At 39.8% G+C, this 16,328-nt stretch overlaps 1 protein-coding gene across 6 annotated transcripts in view; it reads right to left on the reverse strand.

Moving 5' to 3' along the window:
- RIN2 (Ras and Rab interactor 2) overlaps nt 1-16,328 on the reverse strand; it is a 247,649-nt gene that overhangs the window by 113,212 nt on the left and 118,109 nt on the right. Inside the window, exon 1 of one of the 6 annotated variants that reach the window (XM_036009478.1) lies at nt 9,246-9,460. The exons of 4 other annotated variants lie outside the window; for them this stretch is intronic. In XM_036009478.1, the coding sequence (XP_035865371.1) occupies nt 9,246-9,445 (200 nt within the window). In that variant the 5' untranslated portion in view covers nt 9,446-9,460. Of the gene's footprint in view, nt 1-9,245; nt 9,461-16,328 lie in introns of those variants that run through there. One more of the 6 variants, XM_036009479.1, reaches the window with a different exon arrangement.

Consider the following 16,328-nt stretch of genomic DNA (forward strand, 5'->3'; position numbering starts at 1 on the left):
AATCTAAACCTCCTCATTTTACAGATGGAGAAACTAAAACCCAGGAGCCTGAAGTGCCAGGGCTGGGTGTCTACACCAGGAATGAGAATCAGACCTAGGCTGACCTTCTCATGTGGAATCCCACCCTATGGGGAATCCCCACCCTACGTGGCCTCCTGAGGGTTCCACTCTGATCCCTTTCCTCCTTTTCCAGTGAGATCGCCCAGGAAACCCCATCTGATCTGCATCCTGGAGGCTTTTGGGAGTAGATGGTTAAAGACATGCATGTGTATCCAAAAAAAACCAATCTCTCCTTCAGAGAGCTACTACCCCCATGATCTCTTTATTCTTGTAATATTTTTTTGTTTGGTTAACTAACAGCCTATGTCATTAGTGGAGCAAAGAGTAAGAACATACACAAAGTCCAAATATCTACAGAAAAAAAAGTCCTGTTTAAGAGGGTAGATCTCATGTTAAGTGTTCTTACCACAATAAATAAAATAAAATAAAATAAAATAAAATAAAATAAAATAAAAATGGCCCAGGTTCAAATGTCATAACCATTACCTCTATGGAGGGAAAAAAAAGGGACATAATTCCTTTTAAAAACTAGCCTCCTAGGGCATATGTTGCCTGGAATTTCATGCACTGATTTGCTACTCTTTCCTTCATTTTGATCCTGCAGATGTTTCTGTCTTTCCAAACTTTCCACTTCACCATTAGAATATGTATCCACTCCTTTAATCAGTAATGTGCTGAAAAATGTTTTATGATTGGCTTTCTGGGGAGTAAAAGCTCAAAGTTTTAGCATTTTCCTATTTTGTGGTATAAACTCTCATCATGGGCAATTTCAAGCTACCAAAGTGGCACCAATAGGCTTACAAAATTCATGCAAGTTTATCAATCAGATCTAGTGAGCAGGGTGAACTGACTGCAGTTTACCAATGCTTTTCATTCATTCATTCATTCTAAACCACAAGGCCTCTGAAGAGAATGCTTTTACTTGATTCTTCATACACTGAAGTAATAAAAGATAATGAAAGTAAGAAACTAGATCTCTAGACTGAAACCAGCACTTTGTCCATGAAACTACATTATCTGTCCCTAGTAAGATGTGAAATATTTCTCCCTGTCATCTTAACCAAGTTAGATGATGCCATCAAGGAAACTTGAAGGATGCTGTTAGGTTCAGTGTATGACTTCATACTTAGTAAGTTCCATTTCTTTGGAGGTTGAAGAGAAGATTCTCCTTTAGTCAAACAGATACTGGGAATCTTGTATGACCTCCAATACCTTAAATAGTACCTGGTACATATGTGCTCAATAAAAGTTTGTTGGATAAGTAATTGCATGAGACTTTATAGAGAAGCCATCTAGGCTGAGAGGAATGGTTTTTAAGGAATGGCTTCCTAAAAGCATATGATGACAGAACCAGAGCTTCAAGAACAACAAGGTAAGATTCAAATGCCACAAACTCACAAACCATGTTGTTGACCTACATACTTTGTTGGAAACACACATTTTTATACCACATCGAAACACAAGGGCATTGGCTTAGGGAGTCCACATGTTCTCTTGGTGGTGGAATTTTTCCTATGGAGTCTCATCTGGAGCTGTTCCTAGTTCTATAACACAGACCCACTGTGTTCTCTAGAAGTCCCTAGCTAGTCATGTTTCTCATCTCTTTCATTACTTACAAATCAGAATTCTAGAAAGGATTCCAGGTTTGTTTTTAAGCCATCAAATTTTCATTAGATACAACAAAACAAAAAATCCATCAGACAGATGCAAAACTCGCAAAGAAATATAACTGGATGAGCCAATGGACTTCGTGTGTTTGTGCCTGTACTTGTACCTGCATGTTATGGAGATTAGAGCCTTAAAATTCCCATTCCTGCTCTTAAGGAGTGGGTTGGAGAACAGGAGAACAGTTGGGCCTCCTCTAAAGAATACCCTCCTTCTAAGGCTGCAGATTCCATGTGGGACAGTCGGTAGAAGCACATCATCCAGTATCAAAATAGCACAATGCAATACCTTCTATATATAGTCAATGCCCTATTAGCATGTATTAATATTATCTTGCAGCCAGAATCCAGAAATTACCAAAGAGAATCATAAAGAAATAGTGCTCCCCAAAATACTTTAATATTTTATATGTCTACAAAGGAGTCACAGAAACTCACATAATTCAGTGAGGCTCTCAGGGATATCTGCTGTCATCACCAAAAAGGTGGATTTTGTGCCCGAAGTTGTGCCTCAGAAGTTCAGGCATGTTTCAAAGTCACTTTTTGTTTACTAATGGCATTCATATCTTTTCCTGGGAGAGACAAGTACATATGACAAACACACATCTGAGGGAGACTGCTTCAGGACACAATGACAGATAGCCTTGGGGTTAGATTTCAGGAAAAAAGAAGAGTAAAGGATATGTGGCCAATGGGTCCACCGATGGACCTTCTCTGGTGATCCATGAGACCACATTATTTGTCTCTTGTAAGACATGAAATATGTCTGTTATTACTTGTTCTTCTCCAGAGGGCTGAAAGTACTTTTGTTGAACCAATGCTGCACCAAACCAACCTTCTTGCAGTCCCCACTGGCCTAAACCAAATGGGGTTAGACCCCAAATGGGGTCTAGATATAAGAGAGCTAACTCCTCACTACTCTGGAGACAGCAACCTAGTTGGCATATGTTGTTTTAATTTACAAAGGTCTTTTATCTATATAGCCCCATTTTACCTGCCTGTTTCAGCATCATAGACCATCTGCCACCCCTGTCTAGAAACATGAGGCTCCCCCACAGCTGGAAGCTTCTATATTAACCAAGGTTTTCTCCACAGACCTTGTTCTCAATTAGGCCTGTTCCTTCCTGCTCCCTGGTTTTGATTGTGTTCTATTCCTTTATTGTTTCATCAAGGTGTACAAAGAGAGTGCACAGAAGTCATATCATTCAGTTGGCAGGCTTGTGCATTGTTTCTGGATTGCAACTATTTATCTTGTCTGATTCCAATTTAAAAAAAAACAACAACAAAGCAAAACAAAACCCAGTGTTCATAGCATCCTCTTTGTCCTTTTCTACTTCCTTCTTCTGAACTCAGAAATATTGGTCCATAAAAAAATGTACAAAAAGAAGCACTCATTGTTTTTTCTCTAAAATGTAGCTTCAGATGCTTACTTTCCACTTAACATTCCATTCCTCTGAAGCCCTGGCTCCCTCTGTTAATGACAAGACCAGGCTTGAAACCTGACAGGGAGGGACCTCAGCCTTCTGTGCATCAATCACTCCCAGTTCTGCAGAGTCTTCTGGTTCAAATGTCACTCATGTTCCTTCCCATTCTCCACATCCATTCAGACCTCAGAGCACCACAAGCTTTCAGCAGCTGCCTAATGTCTGTGCATCCCTATAGCCAGCGTCGGCTCGGCTCCATTCCATCCTGCAGACCCTTTCTCAGCCCATTTCTGCTCTGGTCACAACCCATTTCTTAGAATTTAACTCTAATATTTATTTTCTCTGCTCAGGTACTCAGGGCCTCTTTATGATCTATTTCCAACCCAAAGTCACAATCTCAGCAGTGTGTGTGGACCGGCTCTGCCCACCCCCAGAATAGAGATCCCACTTAAGTGGATAGAGGGAACAAACCCTCTAGCATCCACCTACCCTTGTGGAGTATTTTTACACATTACATTTGCATGCTGTTGCTCTCCTAGGCCACACTGCCAAACCCAGACCAGCGAGTGGAAGGTGGACTAGGTTGGCAGTCCCAGGCAGGTGAGATTCTGAAGCCCCATCATGTATTATATAACTGTTCCTTATGAGCAAATGTGACCTAACTTACCTTGACCCAGCTCCCTCATCCCTCAGGTGGGGAAGCTCTGAGGTGGCTGTTCTCCCAGGGGTCCCCAGTGAGATCAGAGTCCAGTCACCCCACTGAGGGTTGGCTTGATAACACACCCTTTTGTGGCTATCTTTTCTTCCCCACTTCCACCCTCTCCTAGCAGTAGTGCCAATATCTCCCCCCAACCCAAATTATTTGCACTTGACTTCTTATCTTAGGGTCTGCTTCTGGGGTACCCAAACCTAGACAATCACAGAAAAGCACTTGCATGTGTGTGCACACACATGATAATGCAATAGCTGCTTCTTCACTTTCCTCCTGGCTTCCCCTGAGATCACCTCCCAGTAAATGTCTTGTACTTGAATCCTTGTCTCAGAGGCTGGCTCATTACTTCTCTTAGGAATCCTGCTCAACTGCTACTGAATTTACAATTAGTGGAGACATTTTTGCCAGAAAAAATAAATATATTTTGAATGAAATTTGTATGTCCCTACCATCATTTGTGAGCATAACTAAAATTATCCAATTAAGAGTGATAAAAAAATTGAAGGGGAAGACTTTTTTGCAAACTGTTGCAAAATTTGCCAATAAGCTAAAATGTTGTTACATTCAATGCAACTAATGATAACTATTTTAGAGGATGAAATTTTTATTAATATAGAATCTTTTTTTTGCCCAGCCTTAATTTAAAGATTAAGAAGTGTCACCAAATGATTAGTCTTCTTAGGATATGCAGGCCCTTTGGTTCAGCTCTGCTCCCATCTGACCACAATTAAAGCTTTTAAGAAACTCCTATTTTTCTCATCACAATCTCTTGCTTGTTTCTTCATGGTAATCAGCAATTAATCCCACTGAATCAATAAGGAGCTTTTGTTTTATGTAACAGAAAACCCAATTCAAATTGGCTTAAAAATAAATAGTAATGTCTCCATACAGATTGCTTATTAATTGCAAGAGGAATGATAGTAACGATACACTAGAGAAACTAGATAACACCTCGACCCAGTGATCAAAATTAATATCCCCAGTGAGGTTAGACAGATGTTGTGTTCCTCCAGACATGATGCTCCGAGAACACATCAATTACAGATCATTCCAGTAAGAGGTGTGAAACCTGAATCTAATCATAAAGAAATAGATATACCACAACTAAGGAAGGTTCTATAAAGGAGCTGACCTAGATTTTGTAAAAATATCAATGTAATGAAAGGCCAAAAGGCTAAGGAATAATTCCAGATTAAAAGGGGTTAAAGAAAACTGAACTCCCCCAAATGACATGATTCTAGAATGAAAACATGCTAGAGAAGACATTGGGAAAATTGTTAAAAATCAATTTATGTAATTTAGATAAAAATGTCATTATCGATGGTTAAGCTCCAGCCTTGGATGATAGGGCTGTGGGAATGTGAGAGGATATTTCTGCACTTAAGAACTGCATACAGAAGAAGTAAAGGGGCCTGATATCTGCAACCTGCTCTCAACTGGGTCAGAAATTCAGCAAATGGGGCACAAAGGTACAAACTGGTGAATCTGCATAAGTAGTAAATGGAGTTCTCTGAATATTTCTTGCAACTTTTCTGGAAGTTTGAAATTATTTCAAGGTAAGAACTTAATCACGAAGCAGTAAAAGTGACTAAGGGACACAGTGGAGTCTTGTGGTGAGCCTCTCGAGGCATGGGCCAAGCCAGTGGCTCCATGATGACAAAGACACCCTATTTCCCTCATTCTTTTCTGTCCCCTGGTTCTGCCTTCCCAGGATCACTGTGTGTGATCCACACTCAGTGGACCAGTATTAAAATGATTGTGGTGGCTCCAGGCTTCACACCCCCATACCTACATACGCAGACAAGTTACCTCCCTCAGAGGGGTAATTGAGGGCCTGTCTTGCCAGAAAACCTTTCCTCAAGTTTGAGAAATCCTACTCTAAAACACAAATTCTAATCAAGATGCCCCTGACACTCAGACCATGACGTCCAAACTCTAGTGTATACTACAGTCTTCCACAATATGACTCAAAGCTCTATTTCCATTTCTGCATTTCTGACCCCTCCCACGAGACCACCCTTATCTGCCACATATTTGTATCTCTGCAACAGTTCCATTATTTAAGGTACCCCCTCACTTCGTAAATATTTTCTGTTCCTCATGACTCAGCTCAAGAATTAACTCTTCTGTGCTATTCTCACCACCCTCTGCCATTCAGTCTTCACTTTTCTGGTTACCCATGGTCCCTTCTACCAGGCCCCCATGATGTTATAATTCTGTGTTTCTACTTATTGTCCATTGGCCATGTGCTCCTGCATGGTAGGGTCATGGGGATATTCAGGGTCAGTAAGCATTAATGTCTAATGTTTCAGTGTGCCTAGCAGATCTGTAAAATGTGGACAAGCACATACTATCTGCCCTGCTGATACCACATGCTCTGTGGCCTAGTAAAAATTTGTGGACATATGCTGCCTACAAGAAACCCACCTCAGAACAAAAGACCTACACAGACTGAAAGTGAAGGGCTGGAAACAAATATTCCATGCAAATGGACAGGAAGAAAAAAGACAGGGTAGCAATATTTATATCTGGCAAAACAGACTTCAAAACAAAGGCCAGAAAAAGAGACCCAGAAGGACACTTCATAATACTCAGGGGAAGAATCCATCAAGAAGACATAAACATTATAAACATATATGCAGCCAACACAGGAGCAACCAAATATATAAGGAAAATTTTGGAGGACTTCAAGGAAGATACAGACAGCAACACACATATCCTATGGGATTTTAACACCCCACTGTCAAAAATGAATAGATCTTCCAAACAAAATATCAACAAGGATATTGTGGCAATGAACAATACCCTAGACCAAGCTGATATATATAGAACCTTTCATCCCAAAGAAGCAAAATACATATTCTTTTCAAATGCACATGGAACATTTTCAAAGACAGACCACATGATAGGACACAAAACAAGATAGGACACTCAACAAATTAAAAAAAAAACCCCTAAAATCATAGAAAGCATCTTCTCCTGAAACTAGAAACAAACCCCAAGAAAAAAATTCAAAAACACTGAAACTCATGGAGATTGAATAGCATGCTATTAAACAATGAATGGGTTAAGAATGAGATCAAGGAAGAAATCAAAAAAATTCTGGAAACAAAAGAAAATGAACTCACAACAGTCCAAAATTTATGGGACACAGAGAAGGATCACCATACCTGACATCAAACAATATTACAAGGCCACTGTAATCAAAACAGTCTGATACTGGCATAAGAACAGGCACATAGATCAATGGAACAGAATAGAGAGCTCAGAAATAAACCCAAGTCTCTATGGTCAATTAATATTCAACAGAGGGGACAGAAACATAAAATGGAATCAAAATAGCCTCTTCAACAAATGGTGTTGAGAGATTTGGACAGTTACATGCAAAAAAAAAAAAAAAAATGAAACTAGTCCACCAACTAACACCATACACAAAAATAAACTCAAGATGGATAAAAGGCTTAAATATAAGCTTTGATACCATAAAAGTCCTAGAGGAGAAAATAGGCAGGAAAATCACAGATATTCCACACAGCAATATTTTCACCGATATGTCCCCTACAACAAGGGACATAAAGGAAAGAATAAATACATGGGACTTCATCAAAATATAAAGGTTCTGCACAGCTAAAGAAACAATTAGCAAAATGAAAAGGAAAACAACTGTATGGGAAAATATATTTGCCAATGATATCTGGGACAAGGGTTTGATCTCCAAAATATATAAGAACTAACATGATTCCACTCCAGGGAGACAAATAAACTGATTAAAAAATGGGCAAAGGACCTAACAGACACTTCTCCAAGGAGGTCATATAGAAGGCCCAGAGACATATGAAAGGATGCTCAGCAACACTAACCATCAGAAATATGCAAATTAAAACCACAATGAGATACCACACCAGTCAGAATAGCCATCGTAAACAAATCAACAAACAATAAGTGCTGGTGGAATTGTGGAGAAAAGGGAACCCTAGTAAACTGTTGGTGGGAATGCAAAATGATGCAGCCTCTGTGGAAAACAGTCCTCTGGAATGGAATTTCCTCAAGAAACTAAAAATGGAATTGCCTTTTGACCCAGCAATTCCACTGCTGGGTTTATATGCTAAGAATCCTAAAACACTATTTCAAAAGAACCTATGCACCCCAATGTTCATAGCAGCACAATTTACAATAGCCAAATGCTGGAAGCAGCCTAGGTGCTCATAGGTAATTGAGTGGATCAACAAATTATGGTACATTCACACAATGAACACTATGCAGCAGAAAGAAAGAAGCAGCTCCTATCCTTCATGACAACATGGATGGACTAGAAAGTATTATGCTAAGTGAAGTAAGCCAGGTGGTGAAAGACAAATACCATATGATCACACCTCTAAGTGGAACCTAATTAACAAAACAAACTGGCAAGCAAAATATAGCCAGAGACATTGAAATCAACAACAAACTGACAGTAACCAGAGGGGAGGGGGAGGGAAATGACATGAGAAAGAAGGGGAAGGGATGTAAATGAACATGAATGAGGGACCCATGGACAGATGCAAGGGGGGGGGTGGGATTGAAGGTGGGAGGTGGGCATGGGTAAGGTGGGGGAAAGTGGTGGTGGGAAAATGGAGACAACTGTATTCGAACACCAATAAAAAAGAAAAAAATTGTGGAATGAATTCATAAGTAAATCTATGATAGTGCCTAAAAGAGTTCTGGGCATTAAATAATTCACTAAATAAAATGTTATTCAATAAAATACATCTTAATTAGTTTGGGCATGTTACTCTCTGAACAAAAATTACCCTGTTATTCAAGCCTCATGTAACCACTGAGAAACTTATAATTCAGCCAATACGTAGGAAGTGCATAAGTTCTAATTTCCTGTTTTTCTCTGAGAGGCTGCTGTCTCAGCTTGGGTCAGGCAATTCATGATTTGTGGCCAGGCACTTTAGCAGCCCTGGCTCAGGAGAAAGACTATCTTCATTTTATACAGAAAAGTGGGAAAACTTCAAGAAACCCACACTGCACAAATATCACGTCACCAAGGCAGGGGACAAGCACATTCAGCAGTCAGCTGGGAGGTGTTGTCTTGTGCCGTAGAATATAATTTGGCTCTCAGGGCACCAGGATGCCCCACACCAGACATGTGGACACTGATGGCTCTAGCATCCCCCACCACACACAGATCAGGCTGCTGATGCTGCCCTTTCTGGGCCACAAAAATGCCTCAAAGCTCAGAGAGCAGGCTGACTCACCCGCCAAGATGAAATTTTCAGAGCAACTTTGGAGCCGTAACCCAGAAAGGTTTAAATAACCCCCCTTTGATTCATCCCTCACTTTTCACCCACTACAGAGGAACCTGGAGGACGCCACCTTAACCAGCCATCAGTTAGTTACCTGCCACACGTGGTTCCTGATATCAGGCACGGAGGAGGATGCAGCACAACTTCTAAGGCATTCCCACCAAGAACACATGATTTGAATCCACTTGTGAGGAGCATTTGATACACCAAACTGAGGGTCACTACAAAAACAACTGGCCTGAATTCTTCAAAAATGTCAAGGCCTTGAAAGACAAAGAAAGGCTGAGAATCCATTTTAGACTGAAGGAGTCTAAAGAGAAATGACAACTAAATACAATGCATGATCCTAGACTGGATCTTGAATCTAAAAAACAAAAAATACAATTGTTATAAGTGGCATTAGTGGGATGATTGGTGAAACTGGAATGTGGACTATAAATTAGATTAAATTATTGCATGATTGTTCAATTTCCTGAATTTGACAACTATTGTGGTAACATAAGAATGCACCTATTCTTAAAGAAGGACATACTTAAGTATTAAGTAATACAGATATGATGCATCAATTTACTCTCAAATCATTTAGAAAAGTGTGTCTGTGTGTGTGTGTATATAGGAGAAAATGATAAAACAAATGTGGTAAAATATTAAAATTTATCAATTTGAATAAATAAATGTTATAGTAGTATTGTTTCTACTTGCCATATTTATTAAGTTTGAAATTATTTTAAAATTTAAAAATATATTCTGCCCTGGCTGGTGTAGCTCAGTGGATGGAGCACGGGATGCAAACCATATGTCACAGGTTCGATTCCCAGTCAGGGCACATGCCTGGGTTGCAGGCCATGACCCCCAGCAACCGCACATTGATGTTTCTCTCTCTCTCTCCCTCTCTCTCCCTCTCTCTCTCTCTCTGTCCCTTCCCTCTCTAAAAATAAATAAATAAAAATCTTATTTAAAAAAAATTTTAAAAATATATTCCAACACCTCATTATGTAATATAAAGGAAGATTCTTAATGAATAGTTTAATGTTTTTGAACAGTTCACTATGCAACACTGGAAAATAATTAAATAGGAGAACACTTTATTCTATCATGCATATGAAGTAAGGAAGTCTGGTAGCACAATTTGATGTGTTAGTGTTTCTAAAGGTTTGAAATTTTATATAAAATGCATTTTTGGGTGTGTGTTTTGTTCATTTATTATGCAATACTTAAGATATACAAAAAGACAGTGTCACACACCTCTATTCACCACCCGTGACTCCTTTCCATCAAATCATCATCCTCATGGGCCTCCAGAAGTTACAAGAATTCTACACTTGGTACTTAACAGTCCCATGTATTTATGTGTTTCTTATATATGTATGTGTATACTTTCATTGTAGTTTTTAAAAATAAAAATCTAAATTAAGTTTGTGTCATCCCTCATGGACCCTCAAGGACTACTAAAGTTTCAGGGATTAGAGCTTTAGAACTATTGGATGAGGTGACCTTCCAGGCTCTTCAGAGATATTGACCTAGTGACCTCGATTCTACGTCCTTGGAAATAACTTGAATACCAACCTATAATCTATAAAATAGATTATAGATTTTCTATACCCAGTGAAGTGCTGGAATCAGAAAATACTGGTTCACAATAGTGATGATATACAACTCTTCCCAACTCTGCCTCAATGACATCACATTGGTAGTTTGAAATTCACCATGGTTGGAGTATTTGCACCATGGAAATATCAGGGTGTCGTGAACATTTACAAGTCATTGAATGCACTTAGCTCCTAGGTGTCTTGAATGTAGAAGAGACCAATTAAATTTTTTCAGGTAGCCTTTCAGAGATACTCAAAAGGGAAAATGAAGAACTAAAGCTTGTTAAGATTTCATAGCCCAGATAGACAAGAATAGAAAATGTTAAAGTGAATCTAGATGATATTTTAAAAATTGTCCCAAATATCCAGATATAATCATCCAAATATAATTTACAAACTGCATTTGTCCAGTAGAGACAACTCCAAGGATTAGGGTTTGATTGCCCTGCAGGGTGGTAACCAGGTTTGTATCCAAGTCAGCAGCCTTGCTTTGGACTGAATGAATACAGAGTGGGGCAAAAGTAGGTTTACAGTTATGAGTATGTAAACAGTTTATTCTTGTACTATCACTTATTAATTATTGCATTATTTTGCATACAAATAACAGTAAACCTATTTTTGCCCTGCCCTATATGCATCACTCCCCTGTATCCTACTTCGAACTAGCTTGGCTGTCCTAATGCCTTCCTAATGGGTGAAATAAATCTTTAAGCAATGCTCATCATCTGTCTGTAGGACAGTTGTATTTTTAAACCTTTTCAACGATCATACTTTACCAAAGGAACTGTGGGGTGGGACTAAAGAATTTGGTCCTTTTTTCTTTTTGCCGAATTCAGTGCTTTCAGCCAGGAAGAAGAGAAGCTTTGGAGAAGTCAGGAAGAAAAGATTCAAAGGACCCATGTTGGATGAACGAGTTGTCTTGTTCATCAGAGCCAAGCCTCATGGTTCTCTAAATGTGACTAAATATGGTTGTAATAAGAATCAGGAAAATCTTAACCACAAACAGATGAATGTTTTGCCAAAAAGCCTGGTGCTTCACTGGACAAACTTAACCAAATAGTTTTATGCATGTATATCTGTTAATGCCCCATTCCAGAAAAAAGGACACGAACCCTGCAAACTAAACAGTGCCACCCAGTATGGTCCAAAGCCAGGATAACATCAATAGTAACTTTTCTGCCCTTGCCAGTGTGGCTCAGTTGGTTGGAATGTCATTTTATACACTAAAAGGTTGGGGGTTTGATTCCTGATCAGGGCATATACCTAGTTGCAGGTTTGATCCCCATTCAGGGTGCATATGGGAGGCAACCAATCAATGTTTCTCTCTCTCTCTTCCTCTCTAAAATCAATAAACATATTTAAAAAAAATTTTAAAACGCAACTTTTCCCACAACCACCCCTCCATTGTCCGTGCCCATGAGTCCTTAATTCATATTCCTTTGCAGGAGTGGGGGTGGGGTGGGGTAGGAGTGAGTAGTGGGGAAAAAGGTGGGACAACTATAACTGAACGACAACAAATTTAAAAAAAATAAATAAAGGCAATGTGATATTTTAGTGAGATCCTGGAACAGAAAAAGGATATTATGTAAAAACTGAGGGAATCTGAAAGAAGTAGCAACTTTTATTAATGAAAAAAAAAAAGCTATTTTTCCTGCCTAATATAAACCAATGGGCTCTTTGTTATTACACCCCTTTCAAGAGCCTTTGAGACATTTTATTCTGACTTCCCATTAAGTTTTAATACCACAGATATGCTGCATATTTGTTTATATGTCACATGGATCTTTGTAATTTACACATAAAAAGAATAAGATTTTGCCCTGGCTGGTATGGCTAAAGGGATTGAGCACTGGCCAGCAAACCAAAGGGTTGCTGGTTAGATTCCCAGTCAGGGCATATGTCTGGGTTGCAGGCTGAGTTCCCAGTCGGGGTCATGCAAGAGGCAACCACACACTGATGTTTCTCTCTTTCTCCTTTCCTTCCTCTCTCTCTAAAAGTAAATAAATACAATCTTAAAAAAAAAGAGTAAGATTTTTGGTCCCTTCCAAAAAGCAATTCTTGGCTCCTTGGGGCCAAAGCCCCTGTTGAGAATGCATGGCATAAACTGACCATCATTAACTGGGCTTGCACAGCCTCCTGATGTCCACACAGGGCTTTTCACTGCAGCTTGGAAATATAGCTTGGAGAAAGTTGTGCTCCCACCTGTGGGCATCTCTGCTTTTTACTGATGAACAACTTAATAAGGGCAGAAACAACAATAGTTCTGAGCACTTGCTAGTTGCTAGGCACTGAGCCAAGCTTTCATACACTATGTTTGAGTCTGTGGGAGCTGCCATAACAAAACACCACAGCTATTACAAACAAAAGAAATTTATTGCTCATGGTTCTGGAGGCTGGAAGTCCAAGATCAGGGTACCAGGTGAGGACCTCAGGGTGCCAGGTGAGGACCCTGTCCTTGGTTGCAGGCTTCTTGCTTTCTCCTCACATGAGTGGATAGGGGGCTCTGTGAGATCTCTTTTATAAGGACACTAATCCCATTTATGAGGTCTCCACTCTTATGACCTAAGAACCTCCCAAAGGCCCCACCTTCTAATACCATCACCTTGGGCAGTAGGATTTCAACATATGATTCTGGGGAGACACAAACATTCAATACATTCACAACTTTGGTTCCCCTCAAAGCAAACCTCATGACAAGGATTCCAAGGCAAGTAATTTCTAGGGGAGATGATCACAGGAAATACTGGTAGGTGAATGTGGAGTGAAGGAGGGTGGGAGGGAGGGAGGGGGATAGTTTTCAAGTCAATGACCACTGTGAACAACTGGAGTTTAATCCACAAAGAAACTCTGGCAAACTGTCAAACATGAACCTCACAGTGATCCCACCTGAAACTGAAAGAAAGGGTAAGGAAATTGGAATAGTTATGCACCAACTCCCAAGACTTGTTGGCTGAGGCCTGTTTCTCCTCATTTCTGGCAGAGATGCAAATGCCAGGAGCCAGAACTCAGGCTGATCTGAATTGAAATGGTAAGTTACAAGGCTGGACCAAGGCTAGGCCACATATATGGTCTCATATAATTCTCACGGCATCCATGAAAGGTTAGCATCCTAATTAGCCTGAGTTTTACAGATATGGAAATGAGGTGTAAAGTCAACAGAAAGTGATAGAGGTAACTGATGACCCAGAGGCCATATGCTTAATACCATGCTAGAAATTTATACTGCCCCTTTCCTGGTATTTAGGAAAGGCTGCTCTTATGGATTTGTCTTATTAGAACTGATTCAACAGACTGATAAAACTCCTATAAGATAGAACTCATCTTACATATATCCATGAGCTGGCAGAGAGGGGAAGGATTTAGAAAAAAGATACTGAGTTGAATTTTGGAATTGTTGAGTTTGAGTTGTTAGTAGGACATCCATGTGTAAAGTTCAGGAGGAAGGTATATCAGTGCATCTGGCTCTTGATGAGGGTGGGATGTGTTAGAGATGTAAGTGTGGTAGTTGTCAACATGTACATGTGTTATGGACTGAATTTTGTCCCCCAAAATTCACGTGTTTGAGCCTTATTTGTCAGCATCTCAGAATGTGACTACAGTTGAAGATAAGGCCTTTAAAGAGGCAACTGAGTTACAATAAGGCTGTTAGGTGGCCCTAATCACTGTCAGTATCCTAACAATGGTCAGATAGGATTAGGGTTAAGTGTCTTAAGAACACTGGGATTAGGATGTACACAGAGAGAGACATAAGGTGTGTCTCTCAAAGGAAAGACACAAAGGAAAGACCACAGAAGAGGCAGCAAGAGGGTGGCCCTCTGCAAAGTAAGAAGCTTCAGAAGAATCCAATCCTGCTAGAGCCTTGATCTTGAATCCAGCTTCCAGAACTGTGAGAAAACAGATTTATGTTATCTAAGCCATCTTGCCTGTGCTTTGGCAGCTCGAACACACTAATACTACACGGTAGCTATTGTCATGGAATAGAGGGATCTACATGAAAGCCAAGGGGAGGTTTTATTGGAAGACATAATAAAATGGAGCCAGAAAGACAAAAATTGAAAGCTATCTGATACGTATGGCAACAGGAAGGAAGAGCCAAAGAAATGGGAGAAAAATGGGAAACTCAGCATCTTATATGTACAATCCTAGTTGATTTTTTGTCAATCTTCAGATGGAAGAACCATCTTGCAGAGTGTCCTAAAATCAGAAAGTGGTAGAGCCAGAACTAGAACCAGGTATGATTGATTCCAAGAGCCCTCTCTTTCTACCACACCAAGGTCATTTACCCTACTTCTGAGGATAAGGGCCCAAGGGCATCTCTGTAGCCTCATCTAACTTACCTTCTTGGAAGTTGAATGGCTACTCCCACCTTGTTCCTGCCAATTACTATCTTTTAGGAGACTCAGCTCTATCCCTGTGTCCCAAGAAACTCTTAAAATGCCCTGACATAAAGCTATGTTCTTACTATTGAGCTTCTCTGCCTTCCCAACAAAGCCTCACAGTCCCACGGCCTCCAAAGTCCATTTTCCAAGCCCCAAGTTTTAACTCAGCTGCTCCTACCTGCTCTAAATCCAGTCTGGACATGAGCTTCTGTCCTCCACAGAATTTACAGTGGTCCTGCCTTCTCCCTGCCAGTTCTGTGCCTCTTGCCAACTCCCACTTGGCTCTGTCCCTGCTGTCTGGGCAGTTCTGTCTAGGGTCTTCCAGGGTTTCATTATGAAAAGCAGACCCAAATATTTACCCTGGACTATAGAAAAACAGATGAGGTCATGGAATTATTGACATCAATCTTTTTTTAGGAAAATATATGGAGAATGGGTGAGGAGTTAGCAAATTAGGGATGAGTAAATGTTATTCCAAATGAAGGTTTTACTCCCTGAATATGGTCAAGAAAGGATTATTAGGATGATGTTTTTTGAGCACTTAGGACAAAAGTGACTGCCACTAGACATTAACATGATGTCCCTAAAATATGAACTTCATTGACATTTTAATGTTTCCAGGCAATATAGTAGAGGCTGTGAACATGAAGGGAGTTTGATTTTATAAAGAAGTTCAACAAGATTCCCAAAATACTCCAAGAGATACAGGGTGAGCTGGACAGCAACACATGTAGTTGTGTTACCCAACCACAAAGCCACTAGAATACATCTTCCCTTTCAGGTCCCTGGACCAAAATCTAATAATATTAAGTCTCTTGCTTCAATCTGTTCTGCAAATCTGCAGACTTCATCTTCCTAACTTAACCTTTGGTATACATCCTGCCTCACCCAGATTTAGCTTGACCCAATTTCCATTCTCCCTACTGAAGAAAATAGAATGACTTTGGCATGCAGTTGATTTGGCAAGAGAAACTGTGATTATTATTAGACCAGGGAAATGAGGGGTGGGCAAAGATTTCTAAACAGGACATAAAAAGCATGAGCCATCTTAAAAAAAATTTAAAGGATAAACCACAAAAAGAGATAAATCTTGACTTTATTAAAGTTAAAAACTATGTTCAACAAAACATTTCATTAAAAGTGAATGAACAAACCAAAGAATGGGAGATATTCTAAATACATACATCTAACAAAGAACTCATAACAAGA

This window comes from Phyllostomus discolor, chromosome 9 (assembly GCF_004126475.2).
Source record: "Phyllostomus discolor isolate MPI-MPIP mPhyDis1 chromosome 9, mPhyDis1.pri.v3, whole genome shotgun sequence".
Taxonomy (NCBI): Eukaryota; Metazoa; Chordata; class Mammalia; order Chiroptera; family Phyllostomidae; genus Phyllostomus; species Phyllostomus discolor.